Consider the following 17,793-nt stretch of genomic DNA (forward strand, 5'->3'; position numbering starts at 1 on the left):
TTCAATGTGACTTCAGCAGACAGATTTGGGCCCTATGTGTCCCAGAAGTCATAGGAAACCACTCTGTATTATACTGCAGCAGGGCAACATGAACCTGCCATATTCAAATGATAGACACATTATTTTTCTGCTAGCTAGGATTGCATGTATTTCCAGTCTGATTTAATTGGGTTCCACACAAGCTGCAGTTTTGCATGGATGGCTAAAGAGATATGTTTGATGACCCCATCTTTGAGAATTAAGAGCCTCATACTCTTTGTTTGGCTCTGTTTTTAAGAGCATATAAAAATGCCTTTGTTCATTATCGTTATGCTGCTCTAGGGAGGTCTCTGCTTTTAATTATGTTTACCAAACTTTCTGACATATTACACAGCCCTGAATGGGGAGTCTAGACATTTCTGCTCCAGTGCTCAGTGCGTTTTACATGCAGGGGAATTTGAGATTCATTCAAAAAATGTTTGGTTATGGAAAGATTTAATTAAATGTGGGAGAGAGGAGAGATTTGATTTAAATTGGGATTTAATTCACCCTTTTAAAAACAACCTGAAAAGAATAAGCTGTAATTTCCAGCTCTCTTAAATATTAAGGATGGAGGAATTCTCTCTGAGCACCTCAAACTATATTTTGGGTCTTTATTGCTTGTAATTGAAACCCATGTCTTGCAGGATGATTCCGCAGTTGAAACCCATTTTTCTAGCTAAAGTGAAGCATACGCTACCAATGTTTGTTAAAAATGAGTGAGCCCCTGATAAGCTGGGCTGATACCAATGGATCCTCTCCATAGGATATATTTATTATATCATTTTCCACTGGATTTTTCTCTTCTTTTCCTCGTCACAGTCGTCCTATAAATAGAAATCAATACTTAAATTCTAGTTCAATGGTTCTCAGCCAGGGGTCCGGGGTCTACTGGGGGGGCCGCGAGCAGTTTTCAGGGTCTGCCAAAATAAACCAGAGAGTAGGGTCAGTGTTAGACTCACTGTGTGAAGCCGAAGCTCAAACAACATAGCTTTCTGGGCCCCCTGTGGCATAGGGACCCAGGCAGTTGCCCTGCTTGCTACCCCCTAATGCTAGCCCTGGCTTTTAATCTACTGGATATGCAGAAAAAGTTGTGGAACAGGCAGGCCATGGAGTGTTTATAGCATGGGCTGTGGGGGGGGCTCAGAAAGAAAAAGGTTGAGAACCCCTGTTCTAGCTGATTCAACATTAGGTAAAATGAGTTCACCTTTCTTAGTTGCTGTGGTTGTTATAACCTTCTTATAAACCAAACTTATATTCATAATGTAGGCAAGATAACCATGAGTTCAGCAGCAAATAAGTATATAGGTTTGAGCCATAGTTAGTGACATAGAACCCAAACCTGTCCTTGTTTTAGTTAATGACTAAACTCCTGTGGACTTCAGGGAGTCAAGGTCAGGCTGTAGGTTCAACTATTTCCTGAATGAAAGAGTATGAATGTCTTAAGTATGGTGAGATATTAATCTGGGGCCCCTGGGCATACCACAGGGGAAGAATTTTTGTCACACGCTTTTGCAGGACCGTTCCTTCATGTAATTTGGCAATCTTGAATCTGCAAACCATTTATGTCTTTTTGATCTTATTACATGAAGTGTACTGGGACTTTTTGATGTTGCTGCAACACACATTTAGTTAATCACCGAAGAATGCTTTGGTTCCTCCCATGTCTTGTACAGTGTGTGACTGCTTCTCTAGCCCAGGCAGTTCTGTTGTCTGCCAAGCCATAACTCAATATTGCAAGAAATGTAAGAGATTGCTTTAAAATATAAAAAAATAGCTAAACTTTGTCACAGAACAGAAGCATTAAAAATCTAAAGGCACTCTTGAAAACATCCTGAACAATAAGCCATATATTTACTGTAGACAAATCCAACCTGACCTCCAACTCACCATACCACTGTACTGGGGGAAAGTTCAGATCCAAACTTTGTCCATCTTTAATATTTACATATGCTTGCAAAGGGGCTTTAATACTATGCCTTTCCTGCTTATTTCTTCTGTAAGGAACTGTACCTCATCTATATCTCCTTTTTTAATCAAAGAAAGATTCAGTGGTTACAGAAGGTGTCATGCATTATTTCTTCATTCTTTCCCCTTAATGTTTTACAATATAATAAATATGGTGTTACCAGGCCAGCTCCTCAGCTTCATCCAGTTTACACTTGGCATAGCTGAGAAAGGAGGTGGGTGGGGAAGGTGACACATAAGCTACTGTTCTACTCTCTTCTCTTGAACTGGGCTGGGCTGGGCTGAAAAAGCTTCTGGTATAGTATAGAGTAGTCCAAGGGTTGCTCTGTGTTACTCTGGTTGCAGTGGTCTCCTAGGCACTGCTGCAGCAGCCAGGGATGAGGCAGGGCCCTGTTCTTGGATTTGATGCATGTGATGTGGCAGCATGTTTGAATCTGCTTAGTTATCAAGGTTAGGCCTCTCTAAAGTTACAGAGGGGAGCGATAGAATGAATTAGTCCTAAGAATAAAAGCCAGTCTCTAATCTGCTGTGCTTCCCTTCCAGATGAAAACGAATGCCTCAGTGCACATGTTTGTGGAGGAGCATCTTGTCACAATACTTTGGGAAGCTATAAATGTATGTGCCCTACCGGATTTCAGTATGAACAATTTAGTGGAGGTTGCCAAGATGTCAATGAATGCAGTTCTGCACAAGCCCCATGCAGTTATGGTTGTTCAAATACTGATGGTGGATATGTCTGTGGATGCCCACCTGGTTACTTCAGGATAGGACAAGGGTAAGGGCTTCTCATATTTAAACTAATAGCCATTAACTGGCAAAATCTGCTGCCTTGCCTCTGCTGAGGAGCTGCAGAACCAGTGGCAGCAGAGCTGCTGGAAAAGGGGTAGGATTTGGGGAAGGTGTTCGAGAGTTTCACACTCCCTCCTGTGCTTGGAGCCAAGCTCTGCAAGGGAGATGAGGCAGGGCCGGAGGAGAGGTGAAGGTGGGGATGATGGATCTATAGCAAGCTGGATTCTCTAGGCCTTGCCAAGAAAGTTTGGCTCAGGGCCACAAAGACTCTACAAGCTGGAGTAGTGTCTGCTGAGCCACTCCTGTTGGGAGGGATGATTCCTCTCTTCCTTTGTTCTCCTACATAGAACCCCAGCACCTACCCCACATTCCTGAGCTGTGCACTAGGGAGATTTTTCCCCTCATTATGCACTTGATTCTTGTGCAGCATAGAGCTTCTCTCTAAGAAAAGGGGAGTTGTATGGCTCTAAAGACAATTGCTTTATCCCAGTCTTTTGCTGATGACGTTAGAATGAAATATCCTTATATTGGAGTGATCCTGTGTTTCTAGTTGAATGGCATCCAAGTTGCAAGGGAATTATTTTCTGTATATGTCTATGCTGGCATGAAAAATAGAGAATAATGCTCATTAGAACTTGATGTGCAACCTACAAAATACAGGCCTGGGTCTGAAGTCTTTCGGCACCTTTCCTTCCATTAGCTTCATTGAGACTTTTAGGGGTGTGAAGAATCTAGGTTCAGGCACTTTGGTGGATGGGACAAAGATCCTGGCGTACATTTTCAAAAGTGACCAGTGATTTATGGGTGCCCAACTTGAGGAATTTAAGATGAGAGGCTCAGTGCTTCCTGAATCTCCTCCATCAAGGTGTCTTGGATCGAGCACCCGAAATCACTAGCTACTTCTGAAAATCAGGGCCTGTGCTTATAAATCATTATTTACATAGTATAGTATTAGTAAATCAGTAGTTACATACGGCCAAACATTGGAGGTCTTTTTTAGGCAAAGCCCCATTGGGCCAGTTTCTCTGAAGCCAAAGTGTGACTGAGAAGAGAATTTGGCCTGTTGACCTCAGTAGGAATTTTGCCAGTTAAATTGGATACGTTATTTGTGTGTGTGTTTAGATCAGTATTTCCCTAACTTGGCACACTGCTTTGTGTAGGGAAAGCCCCTGGTGGTCTGGGCTGGACTAGTTTGTTTACCTGCTGCATCGGCAGGTTCAGCCGATTGCAGCTCCCACTGGCCATGGTTCGCTGCTTCAGGCCAATGGGAGCTGCTGGAAACAGCGGCGGCTGAGGGACATACTGGCTGCTGCTTCCAGCAGCTCCCATTGGCCTGGAGCAGTGAACCGGGGCCAATGAGAGCCGCGATTGGCCAGACCTGCAGACGCGGCAGGTAAACAAACCGGCCTGGCCTGCCAGGAGCTTTCCCTACACAAGCGGCGTCCCAAGTTTGGAAACACTGGTTTAGAGCAATACAAGTTCTTAATGTTGTATGGGTTTTTTCTTGAGGGGTGGAACTAATTTCATGGAACTAATTTTCACTTCTTAATTCATCAGACACTGTGTTTCTGGAGTGGGACTGGGTAAAGGTCATGGTCAAGAATTGCCCGTCAGCGGTGAAGTAGATGACAACTCTCTCTCCCCCGAGGCTTGTTATGAATGTAAAATCAACGGTTATCCCAAGAGAGGAAGGAAGCGCAGAAGCACTAATGAAACTATTGCAAATGAAGCAGAGGTAATTGTCCTTCTTGGGGAGGGATTTGGGCTGTTTTCTGAGAGCCAGAATCAGAGACTTAGCGTGCAAAGAAAGAATCCAGAGGGAAAAATTCAGACCACAGCCAGGCATGTCAGTTCAACATGGCCCAAGGAGTTGCTCTGGGACTCTGCATGTCTGGGGGGGGCTTTCTGAACATACTCACAGTCATCATGGGGAGGTCATCTTTACAAGATCCTAACACGCTTGCTCATTTCCTGTTTCTTGTCAAACACTAAAGCTAAATGCCCATTCAACTCTCCAGCAAGGGTGAGCACAAGAGCAAGGATGATTCTCGATATCAAAGGACAGCATGAGTGTAGAACACTTTTGTGACCTTGTGGTCTCAAAACAGGGACATTTCGTTCTGGGAGTGGGTGAGTCCCCCTCTGAAAGGGACTGTGTTGAGCATGGAGTGGGTGGGAGTGGGACCCTCTCCAAAGAAAATACTGTGTTCCAAAGGCTAAATACGGAAACTGCTGGGATTCCTGTGCATCCAGTCACTGCAGCCTTTCACAAGGTATGTGGACGTGCTTCTGGTCACCCACAATCTGGCTTTGGACCAATGGCTGTCAGAGACAGTTAGGCAAACAGTGTTCTCCCTGTGTGGTCCAGATAGCAGAGCTGGAAGCTGAATTCAGAACATAATTGTTGGAAGGTCACTTGAGTGACCAGTAGGTTTAATGTACATCTTTAGGTTGGGGTAACTGTGAAATTTAAATTACTGCAGTCTGCTGTGATGCTCAGCCAACTTCCCCTCCTCCCCGCTGTTGTCATGGGCCTCCTGCACCAAGTAATGTTAATAATAGATGATGTAATGACCTGTATTTACATTAAAAACAGTGTGTCGTGTGACTAGTTGCACCTATCTACAAGTCAACTTTCACTCAGTCCAATGGGAGACAGTCTTCTTTTCATTTTTAGCAAACATTCCTTAAAACAGATTCAAAGGAAAATAAACACTGCATCAGCCTCATCCTTACGGTTTGTTTTGAATTGACAAAAGCAAATAACTTTGGTGTTAAAACAGTCAACCCTGCTCTGTTCTTAACTTGCCTGGCAGAAAAATGTTAGACTCCTTCTGTTTCTAGCACATTACAATGCCTGTGCACAAGAAGCCTTAGTGGCAGGTTCAACTTTGCATGTCCATTGACCAAATTCTGCACTCTGACTCAGCCAAATTTTCTCTCACTTTGATGGGAGATTTGTCTAACTGAAGGCTGCAGGATTTGGCTCCTTTCATAATTTGTAAGGCCGGAAGGGGCTATTGTGATCATCTGGTCTGAACTCTTGTATAGCACAAGCCAGAGAACTTCCTTCAATTAATATATACTATAAAATTCATATTCTTCTTTTTGAGACATTTTAATTAATTTACATTAGAAATGACACCAGCTCCAAGCTCATTTAATTGATTCCCTTCCATCTTCTCCAGCTGCTCTAAGACAACTGATAGTGGCAGACTTTGCATTAAAATGCATGGAAGCTGTCAGGGAATGGGCCATTGCTGTGGTCTTCAGGTTGTACAGGTTTTTTTAGTTTTGTGTTGTGCATCCTGATGAGTATAACCCAGAAAACTTTAAAGGGCCTCCTAAAATGTCCCTGTACCACATGCACACTTACTGAGCTAAGTGTCGTGCATGCTTTCAGTGTATATATATTTGCATGTGCAGATATCTCATCTTTTCACGTGCTAACACGGGGAATCAGGAACACTCTTCACACATGTAAAATAACTCAAGTTTGTTTGTGCAAGCCAAGTTGTGTACACAGGTACATGATCCACATGTGCAAAAGTATGGGGGGTTTTGCCCACGCAAAAGTGTTTTGGGTGCACTTCTCTGGACCCCTTGAAATTGGTGCACAGTTTATGATCATGCAAGATCAATGATTTAGTAAAGCACAATAAATATACTTGAAGAAAAAGCTGTGTTGAGTGTGAAGCAAGCTGGAATGCCACAGGTTTGATAACTGTTCCCTAAAAATCATTAGGGTTTCAAAGCTTAGCATGTTTGCTAGCTGATGAAGGGTAATTTGTCGCTGTGGCTGAAGAATTACACTGGCATACCCTTGCATGCTGCAGGAAGTGTCCAAATTAATATCGTTCCAGCTGACATTCTTTTATGGTCCCTGAAACTCTGCCTTTTAGAAATGTTACTAATAACTCATCTCAGTGGAGTTTAGCTCATGTCTTATGTGAGTTCAATCACCTTGACTTCAGCTATATCTGCACTGGCTCTGCAGGTGTAATGTCCCACTTGGGTAGATATACACATGCTAGCTTTGATAGAGTGAGTATGCCTAAAATAGTGTAGACACCACAGTGCAGGTGGCGGGAGACATTATCCACCCTGAATATAATCCCATCCAAGACCCAGGGTTGTATTCAGAGCACCTAATGTTTTTTGCCACTAACGACCGCAGCTATGCTGCTAATTGTAGTGCACTGGCTCGATCAAAGCCAGTGCAATCTATTCAAACAGGAAAATACAACTCTGGCTTCAGTGTAGATGTGTCCTTAGAGGCAAGAGCTGATACCCACTTCATCTCTAGCTCACTTAGGCTGTAGCACAGAAGCTGTTTGAAGTCTGTTCCAACAGAGTGCCTAAGTAGAGGAAACCTTGCAAAGAAGAAAACTAAGTCACACCCATTAAATGACTTGCCTGCTCCACAAACCACATTACCTCACACAGCTCATTATTAGCTTCACTTCACTACTGCTTTTGACAGACTGGGAAGTGTGACACAGGTATGTGCACCCAGCGTGTGTGGAGGGTGAGAAAATTTCTGAACTCTGAAATGCATCATCTCAAAACTCTGAGAGCCATGTGCAGCATGCAGCTTGAGGTGAGATGACCCATACAGAGAACGCTAGTTGCAAGTAGCTAAGACTTTTTTTTCTTTTGCCTTCATACACAGGACTAACTGCTCAGTTCAAGGTTCAAATCCTGCTCTGACCTGGACCCTCTGCTACTCAGTTGGAGCAAATGGGGTTGCCTGGCGTTTAAGACAGGCAACAACTTTTTTATTAGATGGCCTCTTAAGTTGTTTATAAATGAATGAAACTGTTCTGTGACAAAGCAGAGACTAATGTTAGTGTTCTTGTGCAGGATCAACCTGAGGTGGAACCAGAAGTCAGTCTTGCCAGTTGGGATAGTGAAAAAACAGCCGTCTTTTCCTTCAACATCTCTGGGCTTAATAACAAAGATCGCATCTTGGAACTTCTTCCTGCTCTCTCAACACTGACAAATCACAACCGATATTTAATTGACTCTGGAAACGAAGATGGTTTCTTTAGAATCAATCAGAAGGAAGGGATAAGCTACCTTCATTTCACAAAGAAGAAGCCAATACCTGGAACCTACTCATTACAAATCAGTAGTATTCCACTCTATAAAAAGAAGGAACTTAATCAGCTTGAAGACAAACATGACAAAGACTACCTCAGTGGTGAGCTGGGAGATAACCTGAAAATGAAAATTCAGATTTTGCTTCATTAATTCATCAACCAAAGACCAAATAATTAAAACCAAAGATAGACAGGTAGGACTGAATGTTCCTCCCAATCAGATTCTCCATATCATAGGTATAATCTTTCATGAGTACATTTGTATGAATGAGCACTATTATATTATTACATAAGCAAGGTACAGAATGAATACCCTAGATCAAAACAACCACTTTCTCAGGCTTTTTAAAGTGTAGCTGAGCTACCTTGATATGTTGAATCTTGAAAACTGGGACTTTTATCATTGGAGGTTGGCCACTGATGCTGAGACACATCATTTCAGCAGAGGTACAAGAACGTGCTTTCAACTGATGGACTTCTCTATTTTTGTAATTCTTAAACTTTGCTTCTCCAACTACAACTTACTAGGTCAGCCATTTATGATATCCATTTGGTGCTAGTACATTTTCAATCTAGATTTATAAATGCACTGTAATATTTACACAACTTAGAAGCCAAAATTGCAATTATTCAGTCTACATACTTCAATCAACCAAAGTTAGCTCAGTAGTTTATCTCAGTTATGCCTATAATACAGTACATGTAAATTAAGTGTGTGTATACTGTAATCATACTATTTTTATCAATGAAGCATTTGTAAACTAGATTAATAATACCCTTAATGTGAGGGTTTGTAATGGTGCTTATAAAGACCAACTACTCGTTAACTGTATACACAAACCTGATGATGAAATTTCTGTGACTTACCAAAATGCACTGAGGTCAGTAGGGACCATTAAACATTCTCAGAAGTCAGATGATAATCAGTGCCATCCTACACCATGACATTATGTAATACATGTCAAGAGTACCCATAATCATTCGTATCAACAAGGGTTCAATGTCACAATAAAACAGTGGGTTTTTTTAGTTTATTCTGTGACTTTGTGTTCTTGCTAGTACTAGCTCTTCAGTGCACTAGACTGAATGTTTATGCTTCATGCATTCCTGTATAGTGTGGGATATACTGCATGTGTAGGTGATTCGTTACTGAATATGTGCATCTGTAGTTTATCCAGTCTTCCTACAGAGGAAGACAGAAGAGAAATACAGAATTAGTCACAATACTAATTCAGCAATGGAATTCTTTAAAATGTAGCTCCCAAAGGGCAAGTTAGAACATTGCCAATGAGCTGACCTAAATAATCCTGTCAATCAGTAACTAATAGCCAAAACACGCAAAATTGGATGTTAAATCATTATTTGGAAAACATGCCCATTTCATTTCAAAAGTCTTGTCTCCTAAAGCCCCTTTGGCATGCATAAAGTATTCCATTCTTCCTCCTCCTCCCCTCCCCATGACATCTATTGTCAAATAATCCAAGGCTGATTACAAAGGAATAATCCAGCATTGAAATCAACCGCAAATTATATGACATGCATAATGTGAAGGTGCCAGTGTTTGTCTATGAAGTGGTACAAGCTACCACTTTAGCAGGAAAAGAACATTCTATTGATATGTGACAATGTAATACACCCCACCCCACCCCCCAAAAAAAAAACAATTTGTGGCACTGAAAATACAGTGCAAAAACTTGTTTGGACAGCATTGTAGTTGATAGATGGAAATACACTGAGCCACAATCGTTTGTGAAAGGGGAAAATAATTCACTCAGAGGGGTATTATTTTCTGTAATCAGATTTCATCTCAGATTTTTTCTCTCCATAACCAGCTTAATAATATAAAAAGAAGTTGGCACACGGAGGGTCATCATGATGTTTTCAATAGGCCATGCCTGGTTTTATTTACCATAGTGCCATAGTTTTGAACAGCATATTTTCCACATGTTGATTAGCTATAGCAAAACATATTCAGAGTTTTACAATTATAAATACCATTCCCATTTCAATAGGTAGTGAGGTTTGTTTTTTTTTTATGCCAGTGAAGGCATGTACATTGGAGTGTATTTGGCTTTTTTCTTTCCTGTAGATAAAAACTGAGGGGAACTAAAAGGAATTATTTTAGAGAAATCTACAGACAATGTCAAGTAGATTTCTTGATTTAACATTTAAATCTTTATATAATACCTTATCGTGCCAAAACGTGTTTGATTGTGCTCCAGCAGCCTCAGTGTTGTCTGCACAGCTCTGAAAATTATCTTTGTTTATTGAAACTGCAAAGAGGAAAAAAGGCAGTTTGAAATATTGTGATTTCATAGGTCCCACAAAAGAGAGACTATTTAATAGTATTTCTGTGTCATGGATTGATATATTCAAACAAGAGGAGATGTTTAGAATCAGAAAGTTTTCTCTGTCAGCTAAACACAATATTTGAACAATTCCAATGTTATGCTACAAAATCTTGACAATGTCCCTTTAACGGATTCAGAATGCAAAGCCCAATCCTGCAAACAGATCTGTGTGTAGCAACCCATGTGTCTCTCTTTGCAGGATTGGGCCCTGAATTGAGATTTGCCTCTGTATGCCTGTCGATCTAATTTAGAACTTTTAGCATCAATAATTGTTGACATGAGTTTAATTTCTTAATTACTCCTGGATTTGGGATGAACAACAAAGAGTGTTTAGCCAATAGAGTTTGTGGAACGTACCAGAGCAATTAAATGCAATTATTTTCTTGTATTTGACTTGGTAGTGGATTCACAGAGGCTCTAAGCTTGCGGTGGAGTTGAAGGGGAGGAGGAGCTTTAGTATGGTTTTGTACATAAAAGTTAGTTTTCATATTAGAGTTAGGGAAATGGTGATACATATTTTAGCTCTTTGAAATAATTGTGGCTTTTAGCAAGTGAATTTGTGCATAACTTATATGCATGTGCCAAAATATTATAATTTCTGGTTAACATACAGCTTAACAAAAATGTCTCATTACTGTATATATCAACCCAGTCTCTTGACTTACTGTGTATTGTAACAGTATCTTGTAAGCTTGACAGATGATGTGTATTTTGGCAGGACATGACTGTTTCCACAGTCTCCCTTTTAAACGGTCTTGCAAAGAACCCAAACTGTTTGTCTTTCTTATAGCCGGTCTGAGACCAATTTCCAGGTAGCTGCTCTTGCTGGGATTTCATATCAAAGTCATATGTTAATGCAAAGGTTTGTAGTTTGTTCTGATTTGGGCTCTGGAACAGACAAGTCTAGGTTCCTCAGCTCAGATAGGGCCTGCCCTCTAGGAGTCTGATACATTTGATCTTTGCCTGCTGCTGTAACCAACTCTCAGCACACCTTTCTGTGACTGTTTGGTTACTCACGTTCAGCTGTCACCTGTCTCTACAGGTAAGTGTGATGCTAACCAGTCCACATCAAACTGCTGACATTCGATCTCACCTCAGATCAAGCCAAGTGACAGAGCAGGATTTTACCTTCTGAATCTTTCACATCTCTTTCTAGCAAATGTCAATTTTTAAAAAGCAATTTTTAGGTTCCCATTTTAAAGCCACAGCACTAAAGCCTCACACCAGTTTTAGGGATCAGAGTTACTTCAGCCAGAATCAGTACATTGCAACCAAAGTTCAAATGCCAAATCCTCACTCCTTGGGACCTAGATAGATACTAGATGGGTTCAAATCCTTCTTCCTTTTTCACTCAAAATGGGGACAAAAATAAAAAGACCAAGGAAGTTCTATTTGATATCCATGTTCCAGTCAGCATGAAGGTATCCACACAACTTTTGCACAGCTGCAAATGCAGATTACTCATGCCAAGAGCACAATCCCAGCTGAGAAGGAGGCACCAGGGATAATGGAGTATGTACAAAAACAGGTGGCCCATGACCTTCAGCTCTTATCCTATACCACCCTCTCTATGGTATTGCATGGTCTCTGGAAGTGAGGGTAGCTAGGATTGGGTGCAATTAATGCGCCTCACTTTGGTGACCACACTTTCTTATTCAAAGTGGACTGAATTTAGCCCTTTGTAACATTTTGGCATTAACTGTAGTCATCTCGAAAAATCTAAGTTGAGTGTCCCCTTTCTCACGCTCTCCAGAACAAACCACTAGTCATCACGTTAATATGGTCATATCAAAATAACACGTTGGAGAAAACTTTACCTTTAGAAAATCCATTAGCGTCTGCTCCATAAGTGTGGGAGGAACGTATAGATGCCTGGTTAAACACCTACTCTGTGCATTGGGTAAATATTTGTGCCCCCAAATTTCACCTGTACAAGGACAATCTCTGCTGTGCACGTTCCTGCTGATATTACCAGAGCTGGTGCACAAAACAGGTTAATAAAAGGAGGAGTCATGTTGGCTTGCATGCTGTGAAAAACAAGAGCAAGCAATACTATCCAAAGGGAAAAGGATAAAATCAGTGAGACAAGAAATTATTCTTGGGGTTCTCAGAAGGTATTACCCACCAAACACAGATTTCAAAGGATGTGTCTGTCAAGCTAGTGTTCCACAGCTAAAGCTCATCTAATGTGCAACAGCAGTCAAAAAGTGAACAGAATAGTGGGAATCATTAAGAAAGGGATAGATAATGAGACAGAAAATATATTGCCTCTATATAAATGAATGGTATGCCTACATCTTGAATACTGCATGCAGATGTGGTTGCCCCATCTGAAAAAGATATATTGGAATTGGAAAAGGTTCAGAAAAGGGCAACAAAAATGATGAGGGGTATAGAACGGCTGCCGTATGAGGAGAGATTAATAAGACTGGGACTTTTCAGCTTGGAAAAGAGACAACTAAGGGGGAATATGATAGAGGTCTATAAAATCATGACTGGTGTGGAGAAAGTAAATAGGGAAGTGTTATTTACTTCTCATAACACAAGAACTAGGGGTTACCAAATGAAATTAATAGGCATCAGGTTTAAAACAAACAAAAGGAAGTATTTTTTCACACAACGCAGAGTTAACCTGTGAAGGTCCTTGCCGGAGGATGTTGTGAAGGCCAAGATTATAACAGAGATCAAAAAAGAACTAGATGAATTCATAGAGGATAGGTCCATCAATGGCTATTAGCCAGGTTGGGCAGGGATGGTGTTCCTAGCCTCTGCCAGAAGCTGGGAATGGATAACAGGGGATGGATCATCTGATGATTACCTGTTCTTTTCATTCCCTCTGGGGCACCTGGCATTGGCCACTGTTGGAAGACAAGTTACTGGGCTACATGGACCTTTGGTCTGACCCAGTATGGCTATCCTGTTCTTATGTGAAAGTGCCCTGGCAAAAGACCACTCAGACTTTCACTTTACAATTTAGTCACAACAAAATACTTTGCCTGCAAAGTTTAGAACACTCTCCCCCCATTCATTGCCTATGGGGATTATAGCTGATGACAGTTGCATGCTGGTTGTCACACTGAAATATAGTTATTGGCCAGCGGTAATATTAAAGATTCAGACCCTTCAAACTATTATAGTGATTATTGCAAGCTAAAGTCTTGCTGATGCTCAGATTCATTTCAGAGGCAAAAGATTACAAATTATGTGATCCGTTCTACTGGGTGCATTCTCATTGAAAAAAGCTTTACCTTTTTTGCCCCACAGCATGCAGTGGTATATTGGGCCAGACTGTGATTTAAGTGATCCCAGTGTACATCCAGAGTAATTTCCATGAGTGCATTAGAGTTATTTGGTGTAACTGAGATCAGAATTAGGCCCATTGTATAGAAGTTGTTTAATACCCCTAGATGCGCAGTCCTTGCCCAAACACATTTAGCCTTGTCCTGAATGCCAGTTCAGATGCAGTGCTTTGTTTCCCTACACTTTCATTCTGCCGCCACTTTTCACAACCCTCTACTTCCTGAAGCAGCTGACGCATGACTATAAGGGTATTCTTCACAGTGGCCTCTTCAGTGCACTGAGTTAAGTCAGCCAGCAAGGTGAGCATATAGATCATACAATAGCTGAGTCTCCACAGCACACCTGATCTCCTCAAGCTTTGTGCACTCTGGGACTATAGCACATAAACTGTTCCTCTGAGAAGGATCTTGCTCTCAGTGGTTAGATAAGATGTTGGTTGCTTGAGCCTACACTACCTCTACAAGAGGGGCGTTTGAAATGCAAGACATCAGCTGACTTCCAGCAAAGCCTGACTAGAAGAGGCCAAAGAGGGATGATTCTGCACGTCCGTCATTACCATGCCATTGTGCATGTGGCCCAATAATTAATTCGCAATGACACTGGTGTCATGGGGCGAGAGGGGGCGGCAGGTGAGCCTGAAGAGGACTAAGGAAAGCCAGTGCTGTGCGTCTGTAATGAAATTAAAATGATGGGTAGTTTAACCTCTGTCTCCTGTACTTTTCATCACGCCAAGAGCTTAGGCAAAGAAGATGCAGGAGCGCAAGTCTTGACTCTGCTACCTAAAGCAGCTCACATATAAATCCTAAGGCATCATTGGCCCAGTCCCGCAAGGAGCTGAGCATCCTCAACTCCCGTTGGTTTCAGTGGGACTAAAGGGCACATCTGAGGCTCCATTTCTCCTAGGGGATACTTCACTTTGGTTGTCTATACGTTATTACCATGGTCATGTGTGAATGACAATATCTCACTTCAGCATGAACAAAACGCTCATTTTTTACTTGTCACTTTAAGTTTTTAAAAGCTAGAGAAACCCTTTAGACTCTCCCATTAGCAGAAGTACTCCTGGGACTAGAGGGCCTGAAGCAACTCCTGCTGAAGGCACTGGGGCCATAGAAATGTTGTGTTCTGTATGTCAGAGACTCTCTTCCACTTCTCAAATATTTTTCTAAAGATGAAATTTACCCAGGAGATGGGCGGGTGCAGGGCGGGCTGGATTAGGGCCTTTCCTTTAATGCGCAGAAACTGTTTCATTTCTGAAAAAATAACCATGTGAGCTTGCCAATTGTTTCAGTCATTGTACTGTTGTCATAACTGACTTCTCATATATATTTAAATACAGAAGAGTGTAGAAAGGCTGAATGTTTCCCATTGCGTCTGCCAAAGCAGACATGCACTACATTAAACCTTTGCTAAGTACCCAGAACTATATTACTTTTTCACACAGGCCTGCTAGAGGCTTTCATCATACTGAACAGCATCCAGAACTTTCACATGTCCAAGCACCACAATTTAACATTCGTTAAGTTTGTTTGTTTATAACGTCTCTATGGCTCCCAGCTCTGTAGTTTCTGACCACCTCGCAAACATTAGTATGTATCCTTGCAACACCTCTGTGAGGTAGAGATTTTGTTATCTCCATTTTACAGAGAGGGAACTGAAAAACAGAGTTCTGCTTCAAGGAAATATATGCTTAACTTAAGTGCCTTCCTGAGTAGGGACAGACTTAAGCACATGCTTAAGTATTTTCTGAATGAAGGACAGAGGAGTGAATAGGCTTGGTCAAACTCCCAGAGTAAGGCCTTTAGGGTCAGCCTTGAGTACAGGAAGGCACATAGTACTGCTGCCTCAGGAATTGTCCCTCAGAGGCACAGTTCCTCCCAGGGCTCCTTTCTGGGACCAGACAAAGTTGGTGGAATAAAGAGGATAACCTACTAGTCCCCTTTTCACCTACCCAGCCAGCTATCCACTTGCTTAAGGTGGTAGCATAAGGCCCACGGTCTCCTTCCATGCTCAGAGCTGATAGTTGCAATCAGGGTGGGTTGTTGCAGCTGCACAGAGGTTTCTCCACTATGTACCCTCATAGGGCCACAGCACAATTTGTAGCAGTCAGGAACAGAACCTGGTTCATCTGCATCCCAGGCGCATGCTTTAATTATTAGTCAATCTTCCCTGGGTATTTGGAAGAGCCAAGGTTGCAGTAACAATTGAGAATGTACCTGATGAACACAGCATCATTTCAGCCAACATCTCAGTTTTGTCATCTGCAAAAACAGGCTTTTATGAATGTATCCATCAGCACAAGGCTTCAACTTTGTTTTCTTAACTCTTGTCGTTCCAATGGGTCCCAATTGCACCTTCTTCAAGATGATTTATATTTCTGCAACAAACCATTCAACTAGCTAAGTAAGTCACATAGGATAAATGTTTGGTTATGCATATATGTAAATTAAACAGAAATCAGTATATTATTTACATTATAAGCTCTGCGAGGCAGGAAATGTGTCTGGGCCTTTTCTGTTTGTAATGTGGTGTATACGCTCACAGGCCTGTCTAAATGTGTTATAACTGTAATCATAATAAATATTAGCTCTGTGAGAAGCATTTGTAACAAAACCCAAACCAGGTGAAACTTGCATGTTTCTGGTTTCATTACAAGCCCAAAACTTGGGCCAGGTTTATCAAGGTTCATGAACCTCTCATAGAAACTGGGCCCTGTTTCAAGCAACCCTTAGCCAACTCTTGAGCAAATTTGGAACAAATTTCAGGTGAAGCAGGGATGATTTATGGTTTTAGGTGGAAACCATACAAAACTTGGAGGCTGTCCTTAGTTTCAAGCTGAAACCAAGAAATCTTGGCATTTTTGGCTGCATTTCACTTTGATTTAAAATAGCAGGGGGACGAGGAGTGAGGCCACACAAACTAAATCGGAGAGAAAATGGTTTGCAAAGTGAGGTCGCAACCTAGCACTGCATGTAAGCATGTGCTTAACTTTTAAGCATGTGAGTAGTCCTGAAAATCAGGAGGAGTACACACATGCCTGAAGTTCCACTCATGGGTTCCTGGACCTGAGATTGCCTGGGTTTGTGCTGCTCTAATAAGACCAATCCCACAATGGGGGCTTCCCTGTGCTCATGGTTTGAGGTTATATATATACAGGTTTGGTGCCCGAGCCAGTCCCATTGTGGTTTAAACCACTGATTTCAGTGGGAACAGATCAGTCCCATAGCACACATTTTAGGCCCCGGGGACAAATCCACGTCTGAAAGGGGTGAATATGGGCCCCATGGTTTTGTCCTGGAATATGGTGCACACGCACTTTGTGGGAGGATGTAACAATTGAAAAGGCTTTCTTGTTCATTCTCTTTAAAGTGATCTGGAGAAATAAACTTGTCTTCAATAAAAAATAACAATAATAGTCACTAAAACCCCTGGTCATGAGATTCCTTCTGCTCCAACCACCAACTGTAGCTGGAAAATATTTGAGCAGAACCTGGTTCCAAGTATCAAGCAGAATATGAGCAGCTGACTATGGAATATAAATGGTAAGGCCACAGAGCAGGGTAATAGCAGAAGTCACTGTTGCTTTGAGAAACACATATTCTAAGCGTGGCCAACAGGAAATGAGAAGCAAGATGCCAATGAAAAGTAGACTAGGACTATAAAGACAACCACACCATCAATCCACATCCATACTGGTAGGAAACTAGGATTAATGAATAGAGGTACTAGCTGTTAGGCATTGCTAGTTCATCACAGCTATAGAGTGATCTTTAACTGTTTCATGCAAATCAGGTGTCATCAATACATGAAAATTATCAGCTTTGAAGCTAGGTGATTGAGTGCAAAGCTTCTCCCACATGCTCCAGCACTGTTGATTGCAGTCCTAAAACGTAGGACTTGCAGCACCATGTATAGCTCTGACATGGAGCTGGTCAGGACAATGGTGCACATCTTGGGGAGGTAGCATGCTCTGGTTGATGATATGCATGAGTAAGAGGTGAGTTCTGTTCCTGACCTCTGTGACTTTGGTAAGTCATTGAACTACTGTGCCTCCATTTCCCCACATGTAAAATGGGGATGATGATAGTTCCCCTCTTTTGTAAAACTTTTTACCATCCTTGGGTGAAATGCACTGTAAGACTAATGTCGTGGTTCTAAGTCCAGAGTTTTAGTGACCAAGAAATAATGGTTCTTACATTCCTGGGGCATCAGGTAATTTTCCTCCCTCGTTCTGTGCTGGGGAAGCTTTCATTTGCTTTCAATCC

General features: G+C 41.7%; 1 protein-coding gene across 3 annotated transcripts in view; it reads left to right on the forward strand.

The window, feature by feature from the left end:
* The window catches only part of FBN1 (fibrillin 1), a 225,790-nt gene extending 214,797 nt beyond the window's left edge, over nt 1-10,993 (forward strand). For all 3 annotated transcript variants that reach the window (XM_030578050.1, XM_030578049.1, XM_030578046.1), the window contains exons 64-66: nt 2,530-2,761; nt 4,333-4,510; nt 7,639-10,993. In XM_030578050.1, the coding sequence (XP_030433910.1) occupies nt 2,530-2,761; nt 4,333-4,510; nt 7,639-8,028 (800 nt within the window). In that variant the 3' untranslated portion in view covers nt 8,029-10,993. The remainder of the gene's footprint in view (nt 1-2,529; nt 2,762-4,332; nt 4,511-7,638) is intronic.
* The last annotated feature ends 6,800 nt before the right edge of the window (nt 10,994-17,793 follow it).

The sequence above is a fragment of the Gopherus evgoodei genome, chromosome 10 (assembly GCF_007399415.2).
Source record: "Gopherus evgoodei ecotype Sinaloan lineage chromosome 10, rGopEvg1_v1.p, whole genome shotgun sequence".
Classification (NCBI taxonomy): Eukaryota; Metazoa; Chordata; order Testudines; family Testudinidae; genus Gopherus; species Gopherus evgoodei.